Consider the following 23362-nt stretch of genomic DNA (forward strand, 5'->3'; position numbering starts at 1 on the left):
TCACTCAAAGAAGTCATCTTTGAGGAGTTGTTCCTCTGGAAGTGGAGATGAGCACTATGGACTTAAGAGAAAACTGGATCTAGCAAGTGAGAGTTGAGCTAACCCGATATTAGAAATGCTGTGGGGTATCTTTATGAGGACTCCTCTAGAAGAAAAATAATTTCTAGGCACTACGGTATCAAAGTAGTCACACTGGCCACATGTATTCCCTGCATGTCCGCCTCACTGACGTTGTTACTCTAAATTTGTGCCCTTCTTCCCATGGATGGGATACTGTGCATATTAGTGGGATAAAATGCTGCAAGTTTCTTTGCTAAAAGGTAATTGTGTCTATAGACTGTTATGGGGAAGCACAGTGGGGGAAGCTCACTGATAACAATATTTGCAGGGTATTCCCCTCCCCTACTTGATACCTCTCATTAGGCAAACATGTCTGAGCAATTTGGGGAATACCCCAAGAGGGCGTATCCCCATTCCTTTCCTCTGAGATTACCTCCCATTTTCACTGTATATATCTTATATGTATATAATTGATTGCTCTTGTCTATCCCATTAGAATGTGAGCTCCATGAGGGCAGGGACTGTATTTTGCCTTTCTTTCTATTACCAGAGGTTAGCTCAGTGCATAGCATTTATCTATGGTCAAGGATCAATGTTTTTGTCATTGTGAGTGCTTCCTTCATTGATAGAAAATCAAAGTTCCTCTATAAATTAAAAGATGGTTTTCATGAGTTATTGTGTCTGAAGAAGTCATCACCCTTTAAATATCCTTCTGTTGATGAGTCTCTCTGATCTTAGCTAAGGTTGCTCCTTGGACAGAAGACATACAATCCATAGCCAGGCATGAACTCAGAGCTTGGGTAGAACCCACGTAGTATTTGAAACTCCAGAGTTATCTATGTATCCCATAGATAGATAGATAAATTTTCAGACAACTTTAGAAGAGATTTTAATATGGCTGTGTGTTTTTTTTAAAGCCTCAATTATTCATTTGCCTCTTTTGTATTCTTTATAACCTGTATGCTCTTAATGCCTAATGGACAATTCATGTCTGCAAAAGTGGGCGAAAATTTAAATCTTCTGAACTACTTCTGCATTTTACTTTTTTCTTTCTTAACATGTACTTTAATCTGGTCTTTGACAAGATCATCTACCATGTATTGGGCAAAGGTAAGTTGCAATCAGAATCAGAGTTTCATGAAAATGTTTTCAGGTTTCTCACCCTGTCCCCATCGTGACTGCATCATGGTTTTAGATGCTGGAATTTCTCCTTCACTGTGGCAAAACAAAACTATTGTCCGCTCTAGAGTTCTCAGCTTCCTTTTTTTGATATCAGACATTTTACTTCCTTCCATATGCTATGATCCAGTGACCCTGGCCTACATGATGCTCCTCATTCATGAAACTCCTCCAAATTCTACCATTTGTCAGTCTTTAATAAAACTTGGTTTGGCAGTATCTCCTAAATATAGAGAACTTTTAATGTGCCCCTTTGACTCTCAGTGAAACGATGTTCCCTGGTTTGAAAGATTTAGAGTTTAAATTTCATTTGATTTGTACTTCACCTGTTGGACAAAGTCAGGAGACATCCAGAATCATAAACTCCAAGATGGAAGGGAGTGGACTCGATGTGCTACACCACTTCATTGCTATGGCTCCAAATAAAATGAACACTTGGGACTTTTAGCTGCTCTATAGTCCTAGAGTCTCAGACACTCTCTGGAGCAAAAAGCACAGGTCGGAAGAAAATTTATTTGTTCTAGGAACCCTGACCGAACTTCCGTTAAATCATTTCAGTGCCATTAAATGAATGAATTGTGCATACTGATAGGGATGAGAGGGCCAGAAACTTTTGTGCATTAGCCTCAACTCACAAAGAATAGTATTTTGCAAAACACTTTCTTTTTATTGTAAGACAATCATTATTTTTCCTTTTTAAGTTAGTGGAAACTTCCATCATCTCTTTTTTAATATAAATTAGGAGTTCTCCTGCTCCTGTAAGTACCACTCAATCTCTGGTCTGCTTTCTTCTTGTGTATAAGAAATCTCAAAGAATAAAGTTATTTATATTTTTTAACAAAGGAAGAGTCAACTGCTTCCAAAGGCAATTTGACCTTCTGGGATTTTTCAGTTTTATTCTCCTTTCATGTAGAGTTTTGGTATTATTTGAAGAAGGGAGAGAATCAACTCTACTTGCAGCAAGACTGCTACTTCACTATTAGAAATAAAAGCTACAAAGAGGTAAATAAATCATAGAAAGTGAAAGTTCAGAAAGTGGGAGTTGATAAAGACATGAAAGTAAAGGACTAGAAAAAATGAAGACAAGTTTGGACAATTCAAAGGATGAAACCCAATTTTTGGAAAGTCAGACACCTTCACAATTCCCCAGTGAAAGAATCTGACTTTAGAGCTTAGTCCAGAACAAAATATACAGTGTAATAAACTGCAGAAACCCCAGAAAAAAATATTTATGACTGACATTTTAGAACTGAGACCACATCTCTGCAGACTTGCTAAGAACCTTCTGCTGGAGGGGATTGTTTTCATTGTTAGTAGGGAGCAGTCCTATTAACCACTGTTTCCAATCAGAGAGGCTGACTACATTCCTTTTGCTGTCCGATCTTGAAAAATATTGTGCCCAAGTAATGTGCAGTGTGGAAGTAGATATGAAACGTGAAATGGTGACTACTCATCCATTTTAGGTACAATTATCCCTTGCGGGGAAAAATAATTAAAAGTAGTGAGGCAAGTGGTTATTCACCTGATTGATTATAGATTTGGAGCTGTAAGGGACCTTGGGAATCATCTGTTCAAGTCCTTCATTTTACAGGTGAGCATACTAAGTTATGCCAACAAAGGCCAGTTGTCTTACCCAAGATCCTACAGGTAGAGCAGAGCTGAGATTCAGACCCAAGATCTCTGACTCCACATCTACTGCTCTTTTCACTATACTTTCTGGTTCCTTCAAAGTTTTCCTGATCTCCAAAGTCCAATTTACATGTAGCCCAAATTCAGGAATGGGGCATCTGATAGAGGTAGAAATTTCATGCATTTTTATTCGAAAGGGAAAAGAAGACATGTTTTCATAGAGTCAATTGATCCTCCACTCTGCTGCCAAAGCACAAGTCACCCCTCCACTGAATAAACAACAGTAGCTCCCTATTAGGTCCAGAATCAAATATAAAGTACTTTGGTATTTAAAGTCCTTCACACCTTGGCCCCTCCCTGCCTTTCCAGTCTTCTTTGTTGTTGCTGTTTTCACTTCTATTTTTTTATTCTTTTAATTAACAACCATTTATTTTCTCTTCCTCCAGTTTCCAGTGAAAGAAAAGATGAAAAGCATAACCTCTGTAACATATATGCATAATCAAGAAAAACATATTCCCACACCGACCATGTCTAAAATATCTATGTCTCATTCTGTCTTTTGATTCCATCACTTGGTCTCTGTCAGGAAAGGGGCAGCATGAATGCATCATTGGTCCCCTAGAATTGTGGTTGTCCATTGCAAGGTGAAATGAGCAGAACCAGGAGAACAGTTTAGAAAATAACAACACTGTAAAGGCAAAAACGTTTTCTTGCCTTCTTACCCTTTACTCTCCTCTTCTATGATCCAGTGACACAGGCCTATTTGCTGTTCCTCATGCATAAAACTGTCTCCCATTTCTATGCCTAGAATGCTGTCCCTCCTAACTTCTGCTCCTAGGCCTTCCTGTTTTTCTGCAAGCTTCAGTTCAAAGTTCATGTCATGAAAGAGGCCTTTCCCTGTAAACCCCCTAACTGCCAGTGTTGATACCTTTTCTCTGATATTCTGATACTATGTAATCTTCCATTTATGTCATATATGTGTGTATATTATATATAATATACATGATTATATATATATATATATATATCATGTACGTAGTTTATGCATGCTGTCTCCCCGATTAGAATGTGACCCCTTGAGGTTGCAGAACTCATTTTGGGGAGGTTTCAATTTGTATTCCCAGCACTTAGCACAGTCCTTGGCACATAGTACTTAATAAATTATTATTGACTAACTGAATAGGATCCATCTTTAAATTAAAAGGTAGAAAGAGCCTCAGACATTATTGAATCCAGTCCCTTCAATTTACAGATCAGGAAACTGAGGCCAGGACAAATTAGATGACTGGCCCAGAGTCACATAAATGGCAGGTCTCGGAAGTAGGATTCAAATCTAGATCTGATCTTCCTAGCTCTGAGCCCAGCAGTCTATCCGCTACACCATGGTACCATGGCCTCTTGTGGCATCCACACATCATTTGTGCCTTCAGACAACCCCTATCCTATTGGATTCAAGAGATTAATTATGTACTTATATCCTTAGCACCTCATTCAGTGCCTGGCAAATAGTCAGCACTTAATAAATGCTTTTTTGACTGATTGATTTCAGAGCAGAGTCAAAGAGGTTCCATGAATTGAGTAGAATATAAATAGAATAAACTAGGGGCAGCTAAGTGGCACAGTGAATAGAGCACTGGCCCTTAAGTCAGGAGGACCTGAGTTTAAATGCGGCCTCAGACTGAACGCTTGACACTTACTAGCTGGGTGACCCTGGGCAAGTCTCTTAACCCCAAATGCCTAAAAAGCTAAATAATGATGAATGAATGAATGAATGAATGAATGAATGAATGACTAAATAAATAAATAAATAGAATAAACTAGTCCAGTCCTTAGGGATCAAAGACTACAATATGGCATAAAGGAAAGAGAACTGAACCAAGAATGGAGAAACCTGGGCTGTAGTCTTCATTCTGCCACTCCCTACCTATGTGGCCTCCAGCAGGTGACAACCACTACAGCCAAAATGTGTTCATTTATAAAATAAGAGGGTTGGAGAGTAGATGGTCTGCAAGACCCTTTTGAGTCATAAATTACATGAGCAACTCTCTAGAAGATCGATTCCTTGTATACTTTAAAACTTCCAGTGCAAGACACCTTTTTAGGTTCAGGATTTAAGTGTAGATAAAAGGGGAGGAAATGGTCACCAATTTGTCCTGTAGAAATAGCAAACTTTCCAAAACAGACTTTTAGGACACTTTATTGAATACATTGTTTGCTCCCCAAAATCAACAGTTTTGAAACTGCTTAGAACACTGCCATTCCCAAGAAAGTTCTTAATTCTTTGGCTATAAAGCTTATTTTGGAATTGCAATCTAAAACTGATTGAGAAGGAAATTTTCTTCTAGGACAGTAGCGCCATAACTCCCTCTCTGAACTGTTATCTTTCTGATAATTTAAACTTTCCCTAGTGATAACATCAGTATCTTATCTGGTGTTGGCATGAGTAAGAGGTGCACTGCCTGGATACCAAGGGAAAAAAGTAGCATCAGTCAATAAAATTCACCTTGAGCCAGCATAATAATGGCAACACAGCCTTGGCATAAGGTGTGTGGAGCAAGGGGATGCTGGTGTCTTTTTCTGATGTTCTACACAATGTCCCATTTTGCACATTACTCATTGTAGAGGCAGCCGGTGGCCCAGGCCCACTGGGCCTGGAGTTAGGGAGATCTGAGGTCAAATATGACCTCGGACATTTCCTAGCTGTGTGACCTAGGGCAAGCCACTTAACCTCTATTTGCCTTAGTTTCCTTAACAGTAAAATACAAATAATAATAGCACCTACCTCCCAAGGTTGTTGTGAGGATCAAATTAGTTGATATTTGTAGAAGTGCTTAGCATAGTGTCTGGCACTTAGTATGAGCTATATAAATCCTTATTTCTTTCCCTGCCCATGGATCTTCTTAGCCACTCACAGGTGCATTGGGCATTTCCTTTCCCAGGGAACTGGTTCTCTTCTCAGCTTCTGGGAAACCAAAGTCTTTGGGGTCTGGGGGGAGTCTGGTTGCAAAGCTGAAACTTAAAGGAATTGACAGAAGGACACTACCAGGAGTGGAGCCTGTGGCTTAATTTGACCCAACACAGGAAACCTCACCTGGCCGGGACACAGATAGGATTGACAGATTGATAGCTCTTTCTTGAGTTCTCTGTTTAGTCGCTGTAAGGCAAGAGTTCTTAACTTTTTTGTATGTCTTGTATCTCCTGTTGACAGTCTGGTGAAGCCTATGGACCTCTCAAAATAATATTTTTAAATGAATAAAATGAAATATATAGGACTATAAAAGGAACTGATTATATTGAAATAGTTTTCAAGATATTTATATAGTGACTACTATGGCCAAGCATTGTGCTAAAGAGTTTTCTTTTTTTTTTTAAACAAATATTATCTCATTTGATTAAAAAAAAAATTAGTTCATGGACACCAGGTTAAAATCCACTGCTAAAAGAGAGAGGACTTCAAAGTTCCTGTCATGGCAGAACATGTTATATTGAAACATGCTCAAAATACAGTTCCAGACCAGAGTACCTTCATTTTTGAAGTTATCCTTTTTTCCTGAAGCTTTGGCTTCCTCAAACCTTGCCAATGATCAGGAACACACTTGGCCCTTCCCAGCTGAGTGTAGGACATCAATGTCATGCTTACTCAGGGTAAATATCATCCTTTACCTTAGCCCCTCAGTGGTGTGTCTTTTATCTATGTCCCTGCTTCCCACAGTTTTGGAGGATTAGGAGAACCCTCCATGGTTTCAGAGGCCACTGTGATTCCCTTGGGGCAAGTGGGTGGGATTATTTAAATGACCAGAAGCTGATTCTAGAAGCATTTGGGAAGAGGAAAAGAGGTGAGCATTCCCTGGCATCTCCCTGTACTGGGAAGAGAAATATTTGTAATGCCTGCTACATGAAAACATAAATAGCAATACTAGAAAGGTTCAGTTATGCTGAAAGGAAGCTGTTGCTCCATTAGAACACTGACTCATGCTACCAAAATATATTGTAGAGTGTCTAAATAGCCTCTCTAGAACCTGAATGGCAGCTCATCTCAGTCTGTCCTCTTATATTTCTTATTTTCTATGCTATTCAATTTGATAATTCTGCCTCATCTTGTTATTTAAATATTCATGTTTATTCTTTTTATTTTTGTCCCAGATAAGACTGTAAGCTCTCTGAAGGCAACGATTAGTCATACTTCTTTGCTCTCCACACCCTTCCTCCCGTGGCATTTTGTACATAATTAGGCACATATTACACGCTCAGTAAGTAGTTTGGTTTTTTTGTTTTGTTTTGTTTTTTAGGCAATTGGGGTTAAGTGACTTGCCCACGGTCACACAGCTAGTAAGTGTCAAGTGTCTGTTCTGAGACCGGATTTGAACTCAGGTCCTCCTGACTCCAGGGCTCTATCCACTTCGCCACCTAGCTGCCCCATCAATAAGTAGTTTTTCAATGAATAAATTAATCTATCTGGTAATGCTAATATGCATAAATAGCAGAATGCACCATTATTTCTTATGTACCATATTTTAAGAAGCTTTAAATTTCTGTCAATGCTTCTTTTAGGAGCCAAATAAAATAAGCGATGATATTAAGTTAAGAAGAATTTAACACCTACTATGTGCTACACACTCAGCTAAGTGATATAACAAGATAGTTCCTGTTTTCAAGGCACTCACAGTCTGATAGGAAAACAACACGTAAACAAATAAGACATACAAGATAAATTGGAGATTATTACAGAGGGAAAACATTAACATTAAGGAGGTCTGGGAAAGGCTTCTTAGGGAATATCAGACTTTAGCTGATACTTGAAAGAAGCCAGGAGTCAGAGATGAGGAAGGAAGAGAGTTCCAGGTATGAGGGACAGCCAATGAAAATGCTCCCTGAATTGAAAGATCGAGTTTTATATTACATACCTACTACGAGAGAGAGGATAAATTAATCAATCAATATTTATGTCCCTAATATGTGCCAGGCACTGTGCTAAGTGCTGGGGATACAATAAAAAGCAAAAGTAAGCCCCTGCAAGTAAGGAGCTCAGAATTTAATGGAAGTGTCCCAAGGTCAGAGAGGAAGGGAGTCATTCACAAACTCTGCTTAGCCTGCAGCTACAGCACCTCTTGTCACATCTCCTATGGCAACTAATTTCTCCTTTTCCATATTTAGTAAAGCAACTGTTATTTACTATGTCTATAAAATTGTTATTCAGTTTATTTCTTTCACTTAACATATCCCGGCTTATGTCTGAAGAACTGAAAGTTCTCATCAATATCGTCTTGTTCTTTTTGTAAGCTTTTAAAAGTTTCTTCTATTACCTTTCCTATCATACTGCTTTCTTAGATAAAATAAATGAGCTGTAAGAAATTCTCACTACCCCCTTATTCAATTTATTATTGTTTAATTTGATCTATTATAATTCTTCTCAGATGTTCATCTTCACTTCTTAAAGCAATTGCTTCTTACATCTCACTTAGCTAGAGTGGTTTCAATATAAAAGAGAAGATATAGTACCACGTTGGCTGTCTTAAAGTATCTGAAGGGCCATCAGGTAGTAGAGAAATTAGACATTCTGCCTCACCTTAGAGGACAGACATAGAGGTAATGGATAGAATAGAGGCAGATTTTGCCTTGATATATGGGAAGACTTTCTCACAATTGGGGTATCCAAAAATAGAATGGGCTACCTTAAGAAGTAGGTTTCCCTTACTGGCTCTCAGAAAATGACTTCAAGTAAAGGGCAAATGATCTTTCATTGGCTGCACTGTACACAAGAGTCTTACTCTTGTATGAGTTGGCCCAAGATAAGCCCACTCCCTACCAGACCCCATATACTTTCATCTCAGCCTTCAAAGCCATCATTAGCAAATTAACTCTTGTGGAAAAGAGGTCAGCCACCCCCACCAACTGGCATCCAGGGGCAGACAAGCCAACTGAGCTGAAGCTTCAAAGCATTATGGGCCAGACAAGTCAAATCATGAGGACCACCACCTCCATCACCCTCCCCCAGAACTGATAGAGTTTGCCCAAGACCATGAACCCAAAAGCCTTGAGAATGGCATTACCTTCTAGTCTATTGGCCCTGCTTCCAGCCAAGACCACACAGGTATCATTGAGGGGAGCAGTTTCAGTGGTGTGCTGGTAATCTTTAACAACCAGCTATCTGTAAAAAAAAAAAAGTATTTAATATTGATCTGCATTGTTGATATTTCCCCTATCACAGTAAGTCTAGACAATCAACAAAACAATAAACAAGCATTTATTTGTAGATTTGTCCAATTTCCAAGATATAAATGTTCACACTGAGAATTTTAACAATCACCAGCACATCCCTGAGAACAATTCCTGTGGAGAAAGGCCCTACTTGTCACCACCAGTAACAACTGCTGATCAACTACCACTGACAGGAGGATATAAACAAGGCCCCCAGAATGGCAGCATCTTCCAGACCACTTGTCTTGCTTAAGTCCAACCCCCCTCCCCTAAACTAGTATCCAGGGAATCAACTCCAGTGGAAAAGGAGCCAACCGTCGCTACTTATAGCACAGAGAAGATAGCCTAGCTGAAGCAACAGAAGCATCCTGGAGGGGAAACAGGAGGTGCCATGGGCCAGGCACCTGCTCCTCCCTGCCCTGAGAACTGGGTGAGTGGAGACTTCCATGGGCTTGGACCTGCCTGCAGAGCTCCACAGATCATGACCTGGTGGGCTCAGCAAGCCATCACTGAGGGCAGCAATCACTGTGGGAAGGGAATTCTGGTTTATTGTTCTTTCTTTCCACTATCCCGAGCTGCCTACTATTCCTGCATCCATTTTTCCTGACCCTCCCTGTGGGACCTGGATATTTTACTGATCCATTTGAAGAGAGCAATAATTTTACTTTGGTGGAAAGGAAGGAATAATAAGCACTTATTAAGTGTTCTCCTATGGGTCAGGCACTGAGCAAAGCACTTTATGAGTAGCTCAATTTGATTTGATCCTCACACAAACCTTGTAAGGCAGATACCACTCTGATCTTCATTTTAAAGGTGAAGAAACTGAAGCAGAGGATAAGTGACTTGGCCAGGGTCACACAGCTTGTCCCATGTCTGTGACCAAATTTGAACTCAGGTTTTCCTGACTCTAGGCCCAGGCCTCTATCCACTGTGCCACCTAGCTGCCTTTAATATCAAATTCTCTCTCTCTCTCTCTCTCTCTCTCTGTGTATATATATATATATATATATATATATATATATATATATATATATATATATGTATATGTATAATTTTGCTACTTATCTGCCTTTCCTTTTATTTCCCACCCACTCCCTTGATGGACAGACATGGGCACACACACACACACACCCCTGACACTTTCTGTACTGCCATCTGAGGACTCTTTATTACCTTTTTGCTTTTCCCTACAGTGTTTCTTCAGTTATTTACACAATGTTTTTTTTCCCTTTTTTGCCTTTCTTTATTTTTGTTCTTAGGGCCTGAGCTGTCTGTCTTAGTGTTTAATATTTTCTCTGTCCACCCATCTGTTTATTTTAGCTCGTTTCTTCCTTCCTCTCTCTCTCTGCTGGCCTCTTTATAGATTCCTCTGTTCGATAGTTTAAACTCCATGATACTGCTTTGTTTACCCTCTCAACTAGCTCAGTGTATTATTCCCCATCTGCTGCAAAGAGCGTACCCCAGTGCCCCACAAATCCAACTCCCTCTTGTTTGAACTAGTCTTTCATTCAAGCATTCAAATTTCTCATCTACCATCTCTTCCCTGGTTATTCTCTTCCCTGGTTATGATTGTGACATGGAGATTATTTCTCAGAAAATTAAAAATGTTAAAGACCTAATTTGTTTTTCTTTCTAAATGCCTGATGTGGTTTATTGGTACTATTATCCTCTTAAGGCAAGTAGGTGCTACATTAGATAAAGGGTTGAAGCCATACCTATGCTCACCAATCTCTCCTTAGACACTTAGGTGTATGATCCTAGGCAAGTCACTTAACCTTTATTTGCCTCACTGTCCTCATTTGTAAACTAGGGATGAAAATAGCATCTACCTCCCAGGGTTGTTGTGAGTGTCAAATGAGATAATAATTGTAAAGCACTTAGCCACAATGCCTGGCACATGGTAAATGAGATCTATTCATGTTAGCTAATATTTGTATCTTTTTATCCCCAAGTACTCTACTTGCTCAGAGTGTTGATAAGTACCCATGAGGCATTTTGGGAAATAAAGAACATAGATGACAGACTCCCTGTCCCTAAGAAGGTAACAATTCAGCGAAAGAGACAGAGAAAGAGGGAGATTTACATCCATGAAATAATCAAAGAACATCTAATCATTTAACTTGAGTATTGACTGTAGGTATGGTAGGAATAAGGGACAAATCACTTAACATCTTTGAATCCTCGTTGCATCCTAAAATGACATGTGTACTGTTTACTTCACAAACTTGTCATGAGAAAAAAAAGCACCTTGTAAACCTTTATGTGCTATAATGATGTGAATTATGGTTATTAAGGGTTCAGAAAAAGAAAGGAACTAGCAACTTTTAATATTTTCCTATTTCTCAATAACAACATAATGCCGATTTCCCTGGTGTTGTCTTGAGGAAGGACATGTAACATCGGGACTGGGGAACCTAGTAATTGCCTGGCTGAAAGATCTAGACCTATCTTCCAAGAGTGGCTTTTGTAGAGACTGATGTCAGTAGGGTAGATAAAGAAAGTGAGTTAGTTCTCTTGCCAGCATATGCTTTGCTGTGCCTCCCTGCCCACTGGAAGAGTACAGAATATTTCAGGCAAACCCCTTTAGGGTAATCCAACTCTGGTACCAGGACAGATGTTGAGTGCCCCGATGACACAGGCAAAGAATATTGGCTTGGAAAGTGAGAGACTCAGGTTACATTCCTATTTCTCCTACCTACTATTAAAGCTTATGAAAGTCACTTCAAGTCTTTTGGTCTCAGTTTCTTCATGTATAAGGCCTCTTCCATTTCTGAGATTCTGTGTACTATGTACTACCTGGCAACAAATCCAGGATCTTTATCCATTACCATTTTACAGTGAAATACCATCTATCCTTTATATCCACTTACCTTGAGTTGAACTTTCAGGAAATGACACATCGTATAGTGCTAGTAAAAGCATAGAAATTAATATTTAATCAAAATGTTTTAGCATGCGCATAACTCAAAAGAGGTGTGAATTTCCCCTTCTTCCTTCTCCCAATTCAGAACTAACCTTTTAACAACAGCTCATGGTTCCCAAGAAATACTGAAGATGTTAATGTTTTGAATGCTTTTGGTTGTCTGTGCCAAGGAATCAATTGGCTAGGGATCCCCCAAAATCAAGAATGTACTGTTAAGCATAATTAGCTAAATAAAATGATTTAAACTGAATCCTAGGGCCCTTTATGAGTTTGACAACATGTGTTGAACAGATGGGTGAGGATACATATCTTCCTTCCTCTGCATTCTCTCCTCCAAATTGGGCGTTTTATCTACAGTGTGAAGAATTTAGCATAACTTATTCTTGGGGCTTTCCCCCAAAAGAGATGCCTGGAACAAATTTCTTGACCTTCAATTATCTACACCCATCTCTGAATAATGATTACAAGTTTCCCTAATCTCCAAAGATATGTGGCCCAATAGAGGCCTGTCTAACCATATGTGCTTGACTGATTCTCTGTCTTTCAACTGACTCCAAGATACAAGGTTTGTGCTCAGGGGGTTCATCTAGCCTTTCAATGTTCTTTGAAGGTTTTATGTTTCTAACTAATGTGTAGATTCTTCAACTATGTGAAATAATAATTTCTTTTAGTACCTCATGCAAGTATAACTTTACCTATTATATTTCCATTATCATTATTTCTTAAGTTCAAATATCCATTTTCAGATAACAGTGTATGGAAATTCCCCTTAGAAAATTTGGAAGATGAAGGGGAAGTTTTGTCATACCACACAACTATAAGAACTACAGACTCCAAATATTTTTAGCCCATTTAATTTCACGTTTCATTCTAATGTTTTTAATAACTTATTTTCTCAAATTCTGCTCTAAATCTGAGGAAAGTTTGCCTCCTCAGGCAGCATAGGACCATTAGTAGTCACTAGTGGTTCAATATAAACGTAGAGGGCGGTCTCCAATGAATGCTCCAGAGATCTGCCCTTGGCTTTGTATAGCTTAACACTTTCATCCATGACTTGGATAAAGGCATGGGTGGCACACTTATCAGATTTTCCAGTGACACAATGCTGGGGGGGACAACTAACACAGGCTGACAGAGTCAGGATCCAGAAAGACCTTGACAGGCTATCTAGAACATTGGGATGAATTTAATAAGATGAAATTTAATAGGGATAAATATAAAGTCTTAAGCTTGAATTCAAGAAACTGACTTGACACGTACAAAATGGCAGAGACATGGTTAGACAACAATTTGTCTGAAAAACATCTGTGGTTATAAGTGGATTGTTCAATATGAGACAGTAGAGTGATATAGCATTCCAGAAAGTTAATACATTTGGAGGTTACACTGATATGAGTAGTTTCTAGGCACAAGGAGGTAATAATCCTTCTTTACTCTGAGCTAATCAAACCACACCAAGAGCACTGGGCTCAATTCTACATACCACATTTTAGGAAAGACACTGGTAAGATGGGGAATGCCCAGAGGGGAGGAGAACAAACAAAACAGTGAAGAGCCTTGAGCCCATATCACATGAGGATTGGCTGAAAGAACTGGGAATGATTAGCTTAGAGAGAGGAAGGATTCAGGAGGGACATCCTAAATGTCTTCAAGTACTTGAAAGACTTCTGTATAGAAAGGATCAGACTTCTCTGCTTGGCCTTCATGGATAGATCCAGGAAATGGAAAGTGCAAAGAGGCAAATTCAGGCTTGATATAAGGAAAAACAATTATGACAATTAGAGCTGTCTAAAAGTGGAATGGTGTGCCTCAAGGGCTAATGAGTTCTCCATCACTAGACAGCTTCAAGAAAAATCTAGATGACCACTTGTCAGGGGTATTGTAGTAAGGATTTTTTTTTTCAGGTATGAGGTAGATTAGATAACTGCTAAGGTCCCTTCTTACCCTGAAAAATTCTGTGCTTCTGTAACTACTTCCTTCAGGAAAGGGAGCTGGAAACACTGGCTCTCTTCTCTGACAAAACCCTATATTGCTTATGAGACTGTCAGTGGGGCAACCTGTGTGATCATTTTGACTGAATCAACTCATCATTTTAAACAGTGGACCAGTTCAGCCAATGACTGTTTTGACCGATGTCTTTACTGAAATGACAGGTTGTTTTGTCATCAGTCAGGCATAGCCTTTCATAGCCAAAGAGTCACTTCATGTATTTATTCCACAAGGTTATTGGAAAATATTAATCAAGGTCCGACAAATTGTGATCATGATATGTGCTCATCATCTTTGTTTAACAAACCTCAAAGCACATTTCAGTTCAACTCAGCATATTAAATACTTCCTCTGTGCCAGGCTCTGTGCTGATGAGCACTAAGGTTACAGAGATAGACAATACACTGTTCCCCCAAGGAGTTTACATTCTATTGGGTGAAAACAACACATACACACATACCAAAGAAACAAACTAGTTTCAGGAGGCAATAAGAACTCAAGGAAGCAGGAAAGACAATGCTGTTTGAAGTGGGTTTTGAAGGGATCTAGAGAATTCAAGAGGTGGGATGGGAAGGGACAGAATTGCACACATGAAGAACAGCCTGAGCAAAGCCTAGAGGTAAGAAGAGATGGAATGTTGTGTACAGGGAATAGCACACCAAGTCAGTTTGGCTTGAATGTCAACTGCACAAAGGGGAATAATGTGAAATCAATCTGAAAGAATAGGTTGCAGTCAGATAGTGAAGAGCTTTAAATGACAAAAAGCTTTTGTTTTATCGTAAAGGCAATTGGTAGCAAAAAGAAATATCTTGAAGGGGTGGGGGGGAGGGGGGGAAAGTGGGTTACCTGGTCACACCTGTTCTTTAAGAATATTGATTTGGTGGCTTTGTGGAGGATGAATTGCAAAGCCAAGACAAGAGCCACAGAGATCATTTAGGAGGCTATTGCAATAGCTAAAGATGAGGAGTGATGAAGGCCTGGACTAGGGTGGTGTTCAGAGAAGGGGACAAATACAAAAGTGTTTTGAAGGTGGAATTAACAAAACTTGGCAACTGATTAAATATGGCGGGAGGAGAGAAAGAGAAGAGTTGACGTTGAGTTCAAGGGTTAAACCTGAGTGACTGGGATAATGGTGGTGCCTTCATAGAAATGGGAATGTTTAGATTAAGGGAAGGTTTAACAGAAGAGAAAGAGGAGGGATAGGTTCCAGGTGAAGAGACTCCTGCTTCTAATTCAAGTCAATGCCCTCCAGGCAACTTCCTGTCTTAAAGAGTTGACTGCAGTGCTTCTTAAACTTTTTCCACTCGAGACCCCTTCAGTGCTTCTTAAACTATGGTCGCAACCCACAGTTTAAGAAGCACTGGACTAGAGTGTTAAAAGGTTCTGTGACTTGCATGGGGAGACCTACCCATTAAATGTCAAAGGTGAAACTTGAAACCAAGTCCAAAGACAATTCCCTGTTCACAACAACCATATTTCTTTTTGGAAGGAAATTCTCAGTTCTCTTTTGGACTTGTTGAGCATGAGAGTTCCTTGATGATGCCTTTTATCCCAATACTTATACACAACTAAATAGCATAATCCAAGCAATGTGCATACTTTGTTGAACCTTTTTGCTTTATGTGATGAGGCTGTCCTCTGTCAAGTGATCATGGATCTCAGTGGGAAAACCCAGTGTTATTCTAGAGCTAAACACAATCAGTACAATGCCAGGCAAACTTTTGTAAGTTGATTGATTGATTGAGAATTTTAAAGAGTTCCTCCTACAGTTGGACTTTGTGCCTCCTGCACAACACTGGCAGACACCTTTGGTAAATATTGCCACCAAAGTCCCATACCATGCCTGTGATGTAGAGGTGATCTCGTTAGGTTCTTGAAAGCTATGGCAAGGCAACTGTGAGTTCTAGTTGGGTCTTCCAAGGTGAAGAGGCTTTGGCTATAGTCCTGGTAAGGAACTATTATATCTAGTATCCAAGAACCAGGTTAGTTTGTTAACTAACCAGAAGCTTACCACCTACAACTGGTGGCTACTGGGTGATGAAGTTTTAGCCATGGTTATCCTTAGCCTTGGAGGGAAAGGTTGGAAATCCCTGTTATATAATAATTAAGCCCTCTTCTCCCTAAAGAAACAAGGGTTTGGATTGGATTAGAATGGAAGCTCCTTGAGAGGAGGGATTATCTTAAGTAGCTAGATAGAATATTGGATTTGAACTCAGGAAGATCTGAGTCCTGCCTCACATAGTCACCTAGCTTTTTAACCCCTAGGCAAGTCACTTCAACTCCCTGAGCCTCAATATTTCTTCATATATAAAATAAGAATAATAATAGCAGCTACCCCATAGGGCTGTTGTGAGAATCAAATGAAATATAACATATTTAAAATGCTTTGCAAACCTTAGGGTACTATACAAATGCTAGCTATCACATATATTTGTATATATACATATACATATGTGTATGTACATGCACACACACATTTGTATACATTGTGGTGGCTGTCTGTGCTCAAAGAGGACCAAAATGACATCACTATGTCAGGTTCAAGGTATAGTGTGTCTGACTATGGTTGATCAGGCCAATATATGATAAATATATAAAGGTCCTTACAAATCTAGATGACCACATAAATATTAGCTATTATTAGCATCATTCTTCTTATTTTTTTATTTACGTTCACAGAGTTTAACACAATGTTTGAGATGTAATAGGTGGTTAATAAGTATTGATCAATTTTTAGTTTGAAAACTGTATTGTTACTAGTCCTGGGAATGCGAAAGGGTCATTTACAGTTGTAAATGTAAAGAAGTGTAAGAGATAATGAGTCAAAGCAATGAGAGATGAGCAAAGAACCCTGTTAAAAAAAAAGAGAGAGAATGTGCCAACATGGCCATTTTCCATTTGTTTTAAGCTAAAGTCACGCATCCTGGAATACAGACCTTGAATACAAACTGAAGAATCTGTTCTTAAAAGTTAGGAACAAAAGCAGAAAATCTTGACAGTGCCCTGCATTGACAAACGTTGTTACAATCGCCTGTTTTGTTTTATGAAACAAAGTATGTTTTATTGTTGATGAAACATCATCTGTGCTCTACATATTAAGCACACTTCCAATTAATATGAAGAACAAAGCAATGTATAACAGCCTAGAAATCCTCAGCCGTGAAAGAAGAAAAACCTAGTTCTTTAAATGTAAAAGCACATCTGATCTGACTATTGGATCGGCCTAATTTATTATCATAAATTAGAATATTTTAATAGTGAAATATATTCTTCTAGAATTGGATAATTAAGCAACAAGATGTGACAGGTGGGTGTATTGCCAGATAGCTGTGCTAAATGAAAATTAGAATCTAAGCACAGTGAAATAAATTTATAACATTCACACATATAGCATTTCCTCCCTTATTCCCATCTATCTGTTTTTCTATATACTTAGATGTCCATTAAAGTATTCAGGCATGAAAACATTAGCCATCATTCTTTATCTTTCCTCTTGGTTACTTAAAGTGTCCTCTCTCCTCCAAAGGAGACCTGGGATGCTGGTCAAGATAACACAGAAGAATATCTATCCAGTGCAATGAGCTCACATCATTCTAAGCTAGATATGTAGATGGCCCATTTTTCAGAAGACGGAGAGATTTAGCTATAACTACATTCTGAATTTTTGTGAGCATTAACATATTTTATCTGCTTCATGCAATCTGAAGTACAACAGCCCAAGCCTCCTGTATTACTAACCAGTGACATGTTAAAATTCAAAGTGATGTTCATTTAGATGTGGAAACACCCAAAAATGTACATTCTAAGTGAGTCAATCAATGCTTTATATTTCTAGGACATAATTGGGAAAGCACTGCAGTACATTGGAACATATGATGAACTTAGCAAAATAGAGCAAGTTGTGGCTCTGATTGATGAAGAAATGTGCATTAACTGTGGGAAATGCTACATGACCTGCAATGACTCTGGATACCAGGTAGGAACATGGATGAAATTAGCCAAAAGACCAAGGAAAGTGTCATGTTGGGATGTGTTGACAAAAAGAATTCTGTTGCTAAGCATGTGATTAAACATGGATGCACCAAGTATTCTCTTCACCTCTGATGTATCTTCCCATCCTCTTCAGCTGCCATTAAGGAAGGAAACCATAGCTTAAAATACTAAGTAAGCCAAAGTACACTAGCATGATAATTTAATAGCAGTAGCAGGTAAAACTCATTTTATGGGAAGGAGAAACCCAGGCCAAAGAAAGGCACAGGTGGCTGCCAGTATTGAAAAAAATTTAATGTGCTTTATTGGTGAACCTCAGTATTATTTACCAAAAGATTCATATCAAGTACCTTTTTTGGCTTAACCCTTATCACTAAGAGAGGGTTCTTTTCCATTCAGTTTTTACTGAGCTCCTAAAACGGGTATACATGAGCTTAAAACTACCTGTCACTTGGACAGGTGAGTTCCATGGAACTTTCTTTGCAGCTTTCAAAGATAGATAACTAATGTTGCTGCCATGCTCCCAGGTCACTGTTGCTCCTTGCAGGTAGCCATAAACTCCTGAAACAGTGCTCTCTGCTCCTTGCCAGAGAGCTAATTCTATAGGAAAGCCCCCAGGGATACTGGCTTCAGATAAGGAATGGAATGTAGTGAAGGAAATAACTGTTTAACTCCCTGTAGTCTATCCTAGATCAGGTTGCTATTGACTTCAGGAAACTCTTAACTGTTCTTTCAGGAGCATTATATAGACTTCTATTTCATCTGCAAAGATTGAGGAATAATATGAATTAACCCTTTTATTGCTGATACCAGCTATGTTATGATAAAGGATGCATGGTATAATGGATAGAGAAAACTAGCCTTGGAAATACTCTGTAAAGTCTGGTCTCTGACACACAGTGGCTGTGTGACCATGGACAGGTCACACGACCTCTCAATAGTGGAGGCAACATGATACAGTAGAAGAGAGCTCTGGCTAAACATTCAAAGGACCTGAGTCAAATCCTGTCCCCGACACTCAGGACCTGTAGGACCTTAGCCAAGTCACTTAACCTTCAGTTTCTTCCTCTATAAAATGAGAAAGTTGAAATTAATAGCCTCTGGGGTTCCTTTAAACTCTAGATCTATAATCCTATGCCCCAGGATGTAGTAGTCTTAAAGAAGTTACTGATTTCCTTTGGCAGAGGGAATTCCCATATTGGGAGTTCACCCCATAGATGAAATCACAGGTCTAAAATATTATCTGCCCAGAAAAAAAAAAAGGTCTTACCCCAGATAGAGTCTGCATATGAATGTGAGGTATTTATATCTCTATGTTGTTGTTTTAAAATTTTAAATTCATTTTCTAGTATGGCGTGGCTAAATGGGATACAGAATTTCCTTTAGAGGCTGGGTTTGGAGTGGTGGTGTTAGAACAAATGCCCCCAAATATGGTGATTATTAATAAAATGTTTTACAATAATAATTGGACTCGTAACTACAGTGGAGTAAAGGAAAATAAGATCTTCTTAGAAATATGTTACTTGTCTGAGGAAAATCACTTCTAGGCAAGTAATAATATCCTACTGGTAATGTCTACAGGGTGCTTTTTAGTCATTTTACAACAAAAGGTTAGATACAGCTTACTTCCTGCATTATTTTGCTTATTTAATTTAATTATAATGATTAAATCTACAAGTTGTTTTCCAGTTTCTGATGGTTCATAATTGAAGACTTGTTTGTATATGTGTTTTTGCAACCTTAGAACTGATCTAAAAATATTATTGTCACTCAGTTTCTACTCCAATACTTTACTTCTCATTTCTTGTTGAAAAAGTTATAGTCTGTTTTTGTTTTGGTTTTTTTTTTGTTGTCGGAGATAGCCTAAATAATAATAATTATGTCACAGACAATAATGAATTAATTAGCCAGTGTGTAAGTGGTTAGACCTAGAAATCTTTTAACTAAAGTCATAAAATATGGGGTTCTGTGCCTTGGATGTGGACATTTTCTGTTCTCATCGAAGGCTAGAATTTTACTTTAACTTATATAATGGAGTCTCAGCAATAATGGAGAAAATATAAAAATCATGCATAAAATAACTGGCTCTTCTTAGAAAGTCCTTCTTTTGTCTCTGCCATCTCAAAAGGCTTAAATGTCAGAATTTTAAATCTTCAACTCAATGTAAGGTTTTATGTGTCTGAAATTTTCAAAGCATAAGATTTCTAAGACACAAGTATCTTTTTAGTCCCTTCAAAGATGTCACTTGGATTTCTTTTTATGTAAAGGGGAAAAAAAACTGAAGGAAAATTTTCTTTCTTTAAACCCCTACTACAAATTTCATCTTACAAAATATGGAAACCACTTCCATAGAAGAAATATCTTAAAGAAAAGGTTAAAGTATCTACAAGAATGAGTTTCAGTGCCGTATAACCTCGGTTCAGACATATTTTGAAAAAGAAAAAAAATTAAGCAACAAGGATCACATGTTTTTGTAAACAGAAAATATAATGACAAGTGGCTTCTCTTTGGTACTTTGCTGTTCATGTAAGATTACCTTAGAGTCACTAAATCAAAAACACTGAACTGTTTACATACAAAGGATTTGGCACACCATTCTCCTACTATTGAAATACATTTACTTGGTTTATAACTAATTTTTGTTCCCCTCCTCATAAAAAAAAAAGTCTTGATTCTAAATTGGGGGGGGAGTTTTATTCTTCTTACATTGAAAAACTGTTAACACTTTTTCCATATTGAAAATTATTGTGAAACTTAAGAGTTTAGGAACATAGAAAAGACCACATCCTGTACATTCAAAAAGTCCAAGATACATTTTTCGATGTAATACCTGAAGTCCTCAAACAACCATGCAAATCTGGCCCCTGGTGACCCAGCGATGTGTTTCCCATGTCTATTTCTTTCCATCAGATTATGAAGAGATAAAAGGGTTGGTGAGGGAGGGAAGAAGGGGGAGAGGGATCGCATAAAAGCAGCAGAGCCACCCTCCCAGAGACAAGAACCCCTCCAGAACTGAGAAGACCCCTGCTCAAAACAAATTGAACTGCAATGTTGCTGAGAAATGTTTCCTCACAAGAAGAAAAATATCCTTAAGGAATTTTAAACCTTTATATTTTTAATGCAGAGGTCACTCTCTCTCCCATTTTCCCTCCTCCTACCCCCATTTCTCTCTTTTTTCCTGGCAGCTAAACTGTTGCTATAGTCACACTACCGAACTCTGGCAAGGGTTTCTCTAGCCATGATACTACTGCAGATGGGAAAGTGGGGGGCACGCCTGACCTTTCCCAAGAATGACATCGACACCATTTATTTTTGTTTGCAGGCTATACAGTTTGATCCTGACACCCACCTGCCTACCGTCAACGACAGTTGTACGGGTTGTACTCTATGTCTCAGTGTCTGCCCGATTATTGACTGCATCAAAATGGTTTCCAGGACAACACCTTATGAACCAAAGAGAGGCTTGCCCTTAGCTGTGAATCCAGTGTGTTAAGGTGATTAGTCTAACAGTTGTGGCGAACTGAAAGTCACCAGTGGAAATGGATATGTTTTCTAATTAGATCATTATTTTTAAATCGCTCTACATAAAAATAACAGGAATAATAATAGTAACAGCAACAAAATAATAATAACCTTGATGGCCACACTGCCCATAGTCATAAATTCTAATGATTCTTTTTCAGGGAAAACTTTTGTGAGGCATTAGCTATCCATTGGTTAATTAGATGTTTTCTGTCAATTCTGTCCATTGTCGAGAAACATTAACTTTTCTTTGGCAATTAATGCTCCAGTTTCCAAATTACCCTGTGCTGGGCTCTGTCTTTAATTCCTAATTGTAAGTGAAATTAAGTATTTTGGAACAAAGTGCAATTTAACATACAAGAAAACCGTTGCCGGGGAAACATTTTATAATTAAAAATTACATTTAATTTTAACACTGTTTCTTCGAAAATGTAATTAGCTCCATAAAGCACAAGTGAAGCAAGTTATTTTACTATGGAAAGAAAAGAAAGGAAGCTTTAAATAGGGTTATAAAAGGTGGATTAAGTACTCTCAGCCAACATAAAACCTAGCTTCTGCTTTGTACTAGGTACATACACAGATACAAAGCATAAGTGTTTGCTAACTACCATCATTACTGCCATCCTGCACTCTTGCTTGAAAAAGGTATCTAAAATCTGTACTAATGAATAAAACTGTTTTCCTTTAAATGTTTAGTCTCTGTTCTTAAGCTCTGAGCTGTTAGTATGAAGTTCTAATCTACAGCCATGTTTCTACTGTATAATGAACTTAATCTACATATTTTGAATAACTTCCAAAATTACATATTGAGAGGGAATGTGACAGAGCTGGCATGCAAGTTGGGAACCCTGGGTTCAAATTCTGCCTCTGACACACACTGGCTGTGTGATTTTGAGGTAGTCAGAAACTTTTAGGACCCCAGAACACTCTCAAAGACTTTAAGTAAAAAAAAAAAAATAAGGTACTTATCTATGATATCAATGAATATTTCTATATCAGAAGTTCTTTATACCAATGAATTCACAGATATATGCCAATAAAAATTTACTACAATTAAAATATACTAATTAATATTTGAGCAAAACTTAAATTATATGATGGCTCATGCATTGAATTACTCAAGAATGAAATTATACAAATAAAGTAATTTTTTTTACAGTATCATTCTTTTCCTACTCTTTAAATTAGTAGTTATGTTCCAGTACTAGATATTAGTCAAAAAAGAAATAAAAGTTTCTGACACTGCTCAGTCATATAGTATTGCTTAATCTTTACTTTTCAGAATATTCTCATATGTCTTTCTATTTTAGAATTTCTATATTACATTAGTATATATTAAGATAAATCTATCAGCAAGGTAATAATGAGCTATGATATGTCTACCTAGTGCTGTGCCAAATAGCAAAATCTAAAAGAAGATTCAAAATTCTAATTGTATGTTTTTAGAAATCCTTGTTTAACCAAGTCTCTGTATGTTTAATAAAACACAAATGAAGTAAAAACAATTTTAAGCAACTCAGCCTTTTGTTAATTCTTTTGCAAAAACCCAATCACAGCCATGTGGATTGTTCTAGGAAGCAGTCTTGTCTCATTTCTGAAATTGATGCCAAATGCCTGGTCCAGGATGTCAGGTAAAGGAGGTAGTATTATATTAAATTAAATGCTGCACTCCTGTGCCAACCCCACAAACAATCAGTGCTCTTTTGGTCCCTGCCAATGATGACTCTCTTAACACTTACTGAATTCCATCCCTTCCCAGCCGGCCAAATGTGCACATGTCAGATAGTACCATGGGACAGACTATGGGCACAAATCAATGAGAAGGAATGGGCAGCCTGCCCTTGGCAGCTCCACATGTGGCTTGCTACCCTG

At 38.2% G+C, this 23362-nt stretch overlaps 1 protein-coding gene across 2 annotated transcripts in view; it reads left to right on the plus strand.

Annotated features, from left to right (window-relative positions):
- The window catches only part of DPYD (dihydropyrimidine dehydrogenase), a 1011926-nt gene extending 988921 nt beyond the window's left edge, over positions 1 to 23005 (plus strand). For both annotated transcript variants that reach the window (XM_020999593.2, XM_078155001.1), the window contains exons 22-23: positions 17814 to 17954; positions 21291 to 23005. In XM_020999593.2, coding sequence (XP_020855252.1) covers positions 17814 to 17954; positions 21291 to 21461 — 312 coding nt within the window. In that variant the 3' untranslated portion in view covers positions 21462 to 23005. The remainder of the gene's footprint in view (positions 1 to 17813; positions 17955 to 21290) is intronic.
- The last annotated feature ends 357 nt before the right edge of the window (positions 23006 to 23362 follow it).

Source organism: Phascolarctos cinereus, unplaced genomic scaffold (assembly GCF_003287225.1).
Source record: "Phascolarctos cinereus isolate Bilbo 61053 unplaced genomic scaffold, phaCin_HiC Scaffold_5;HRSCAF=322, whole genome shotgun sequence".
Lineage (NCBI taxonomy): Eukaryota > Metazoa > Chordata > Mammalia > Diprotodontia > Phascolarctidae > Phascolarctos > Phascolarctos cinereus.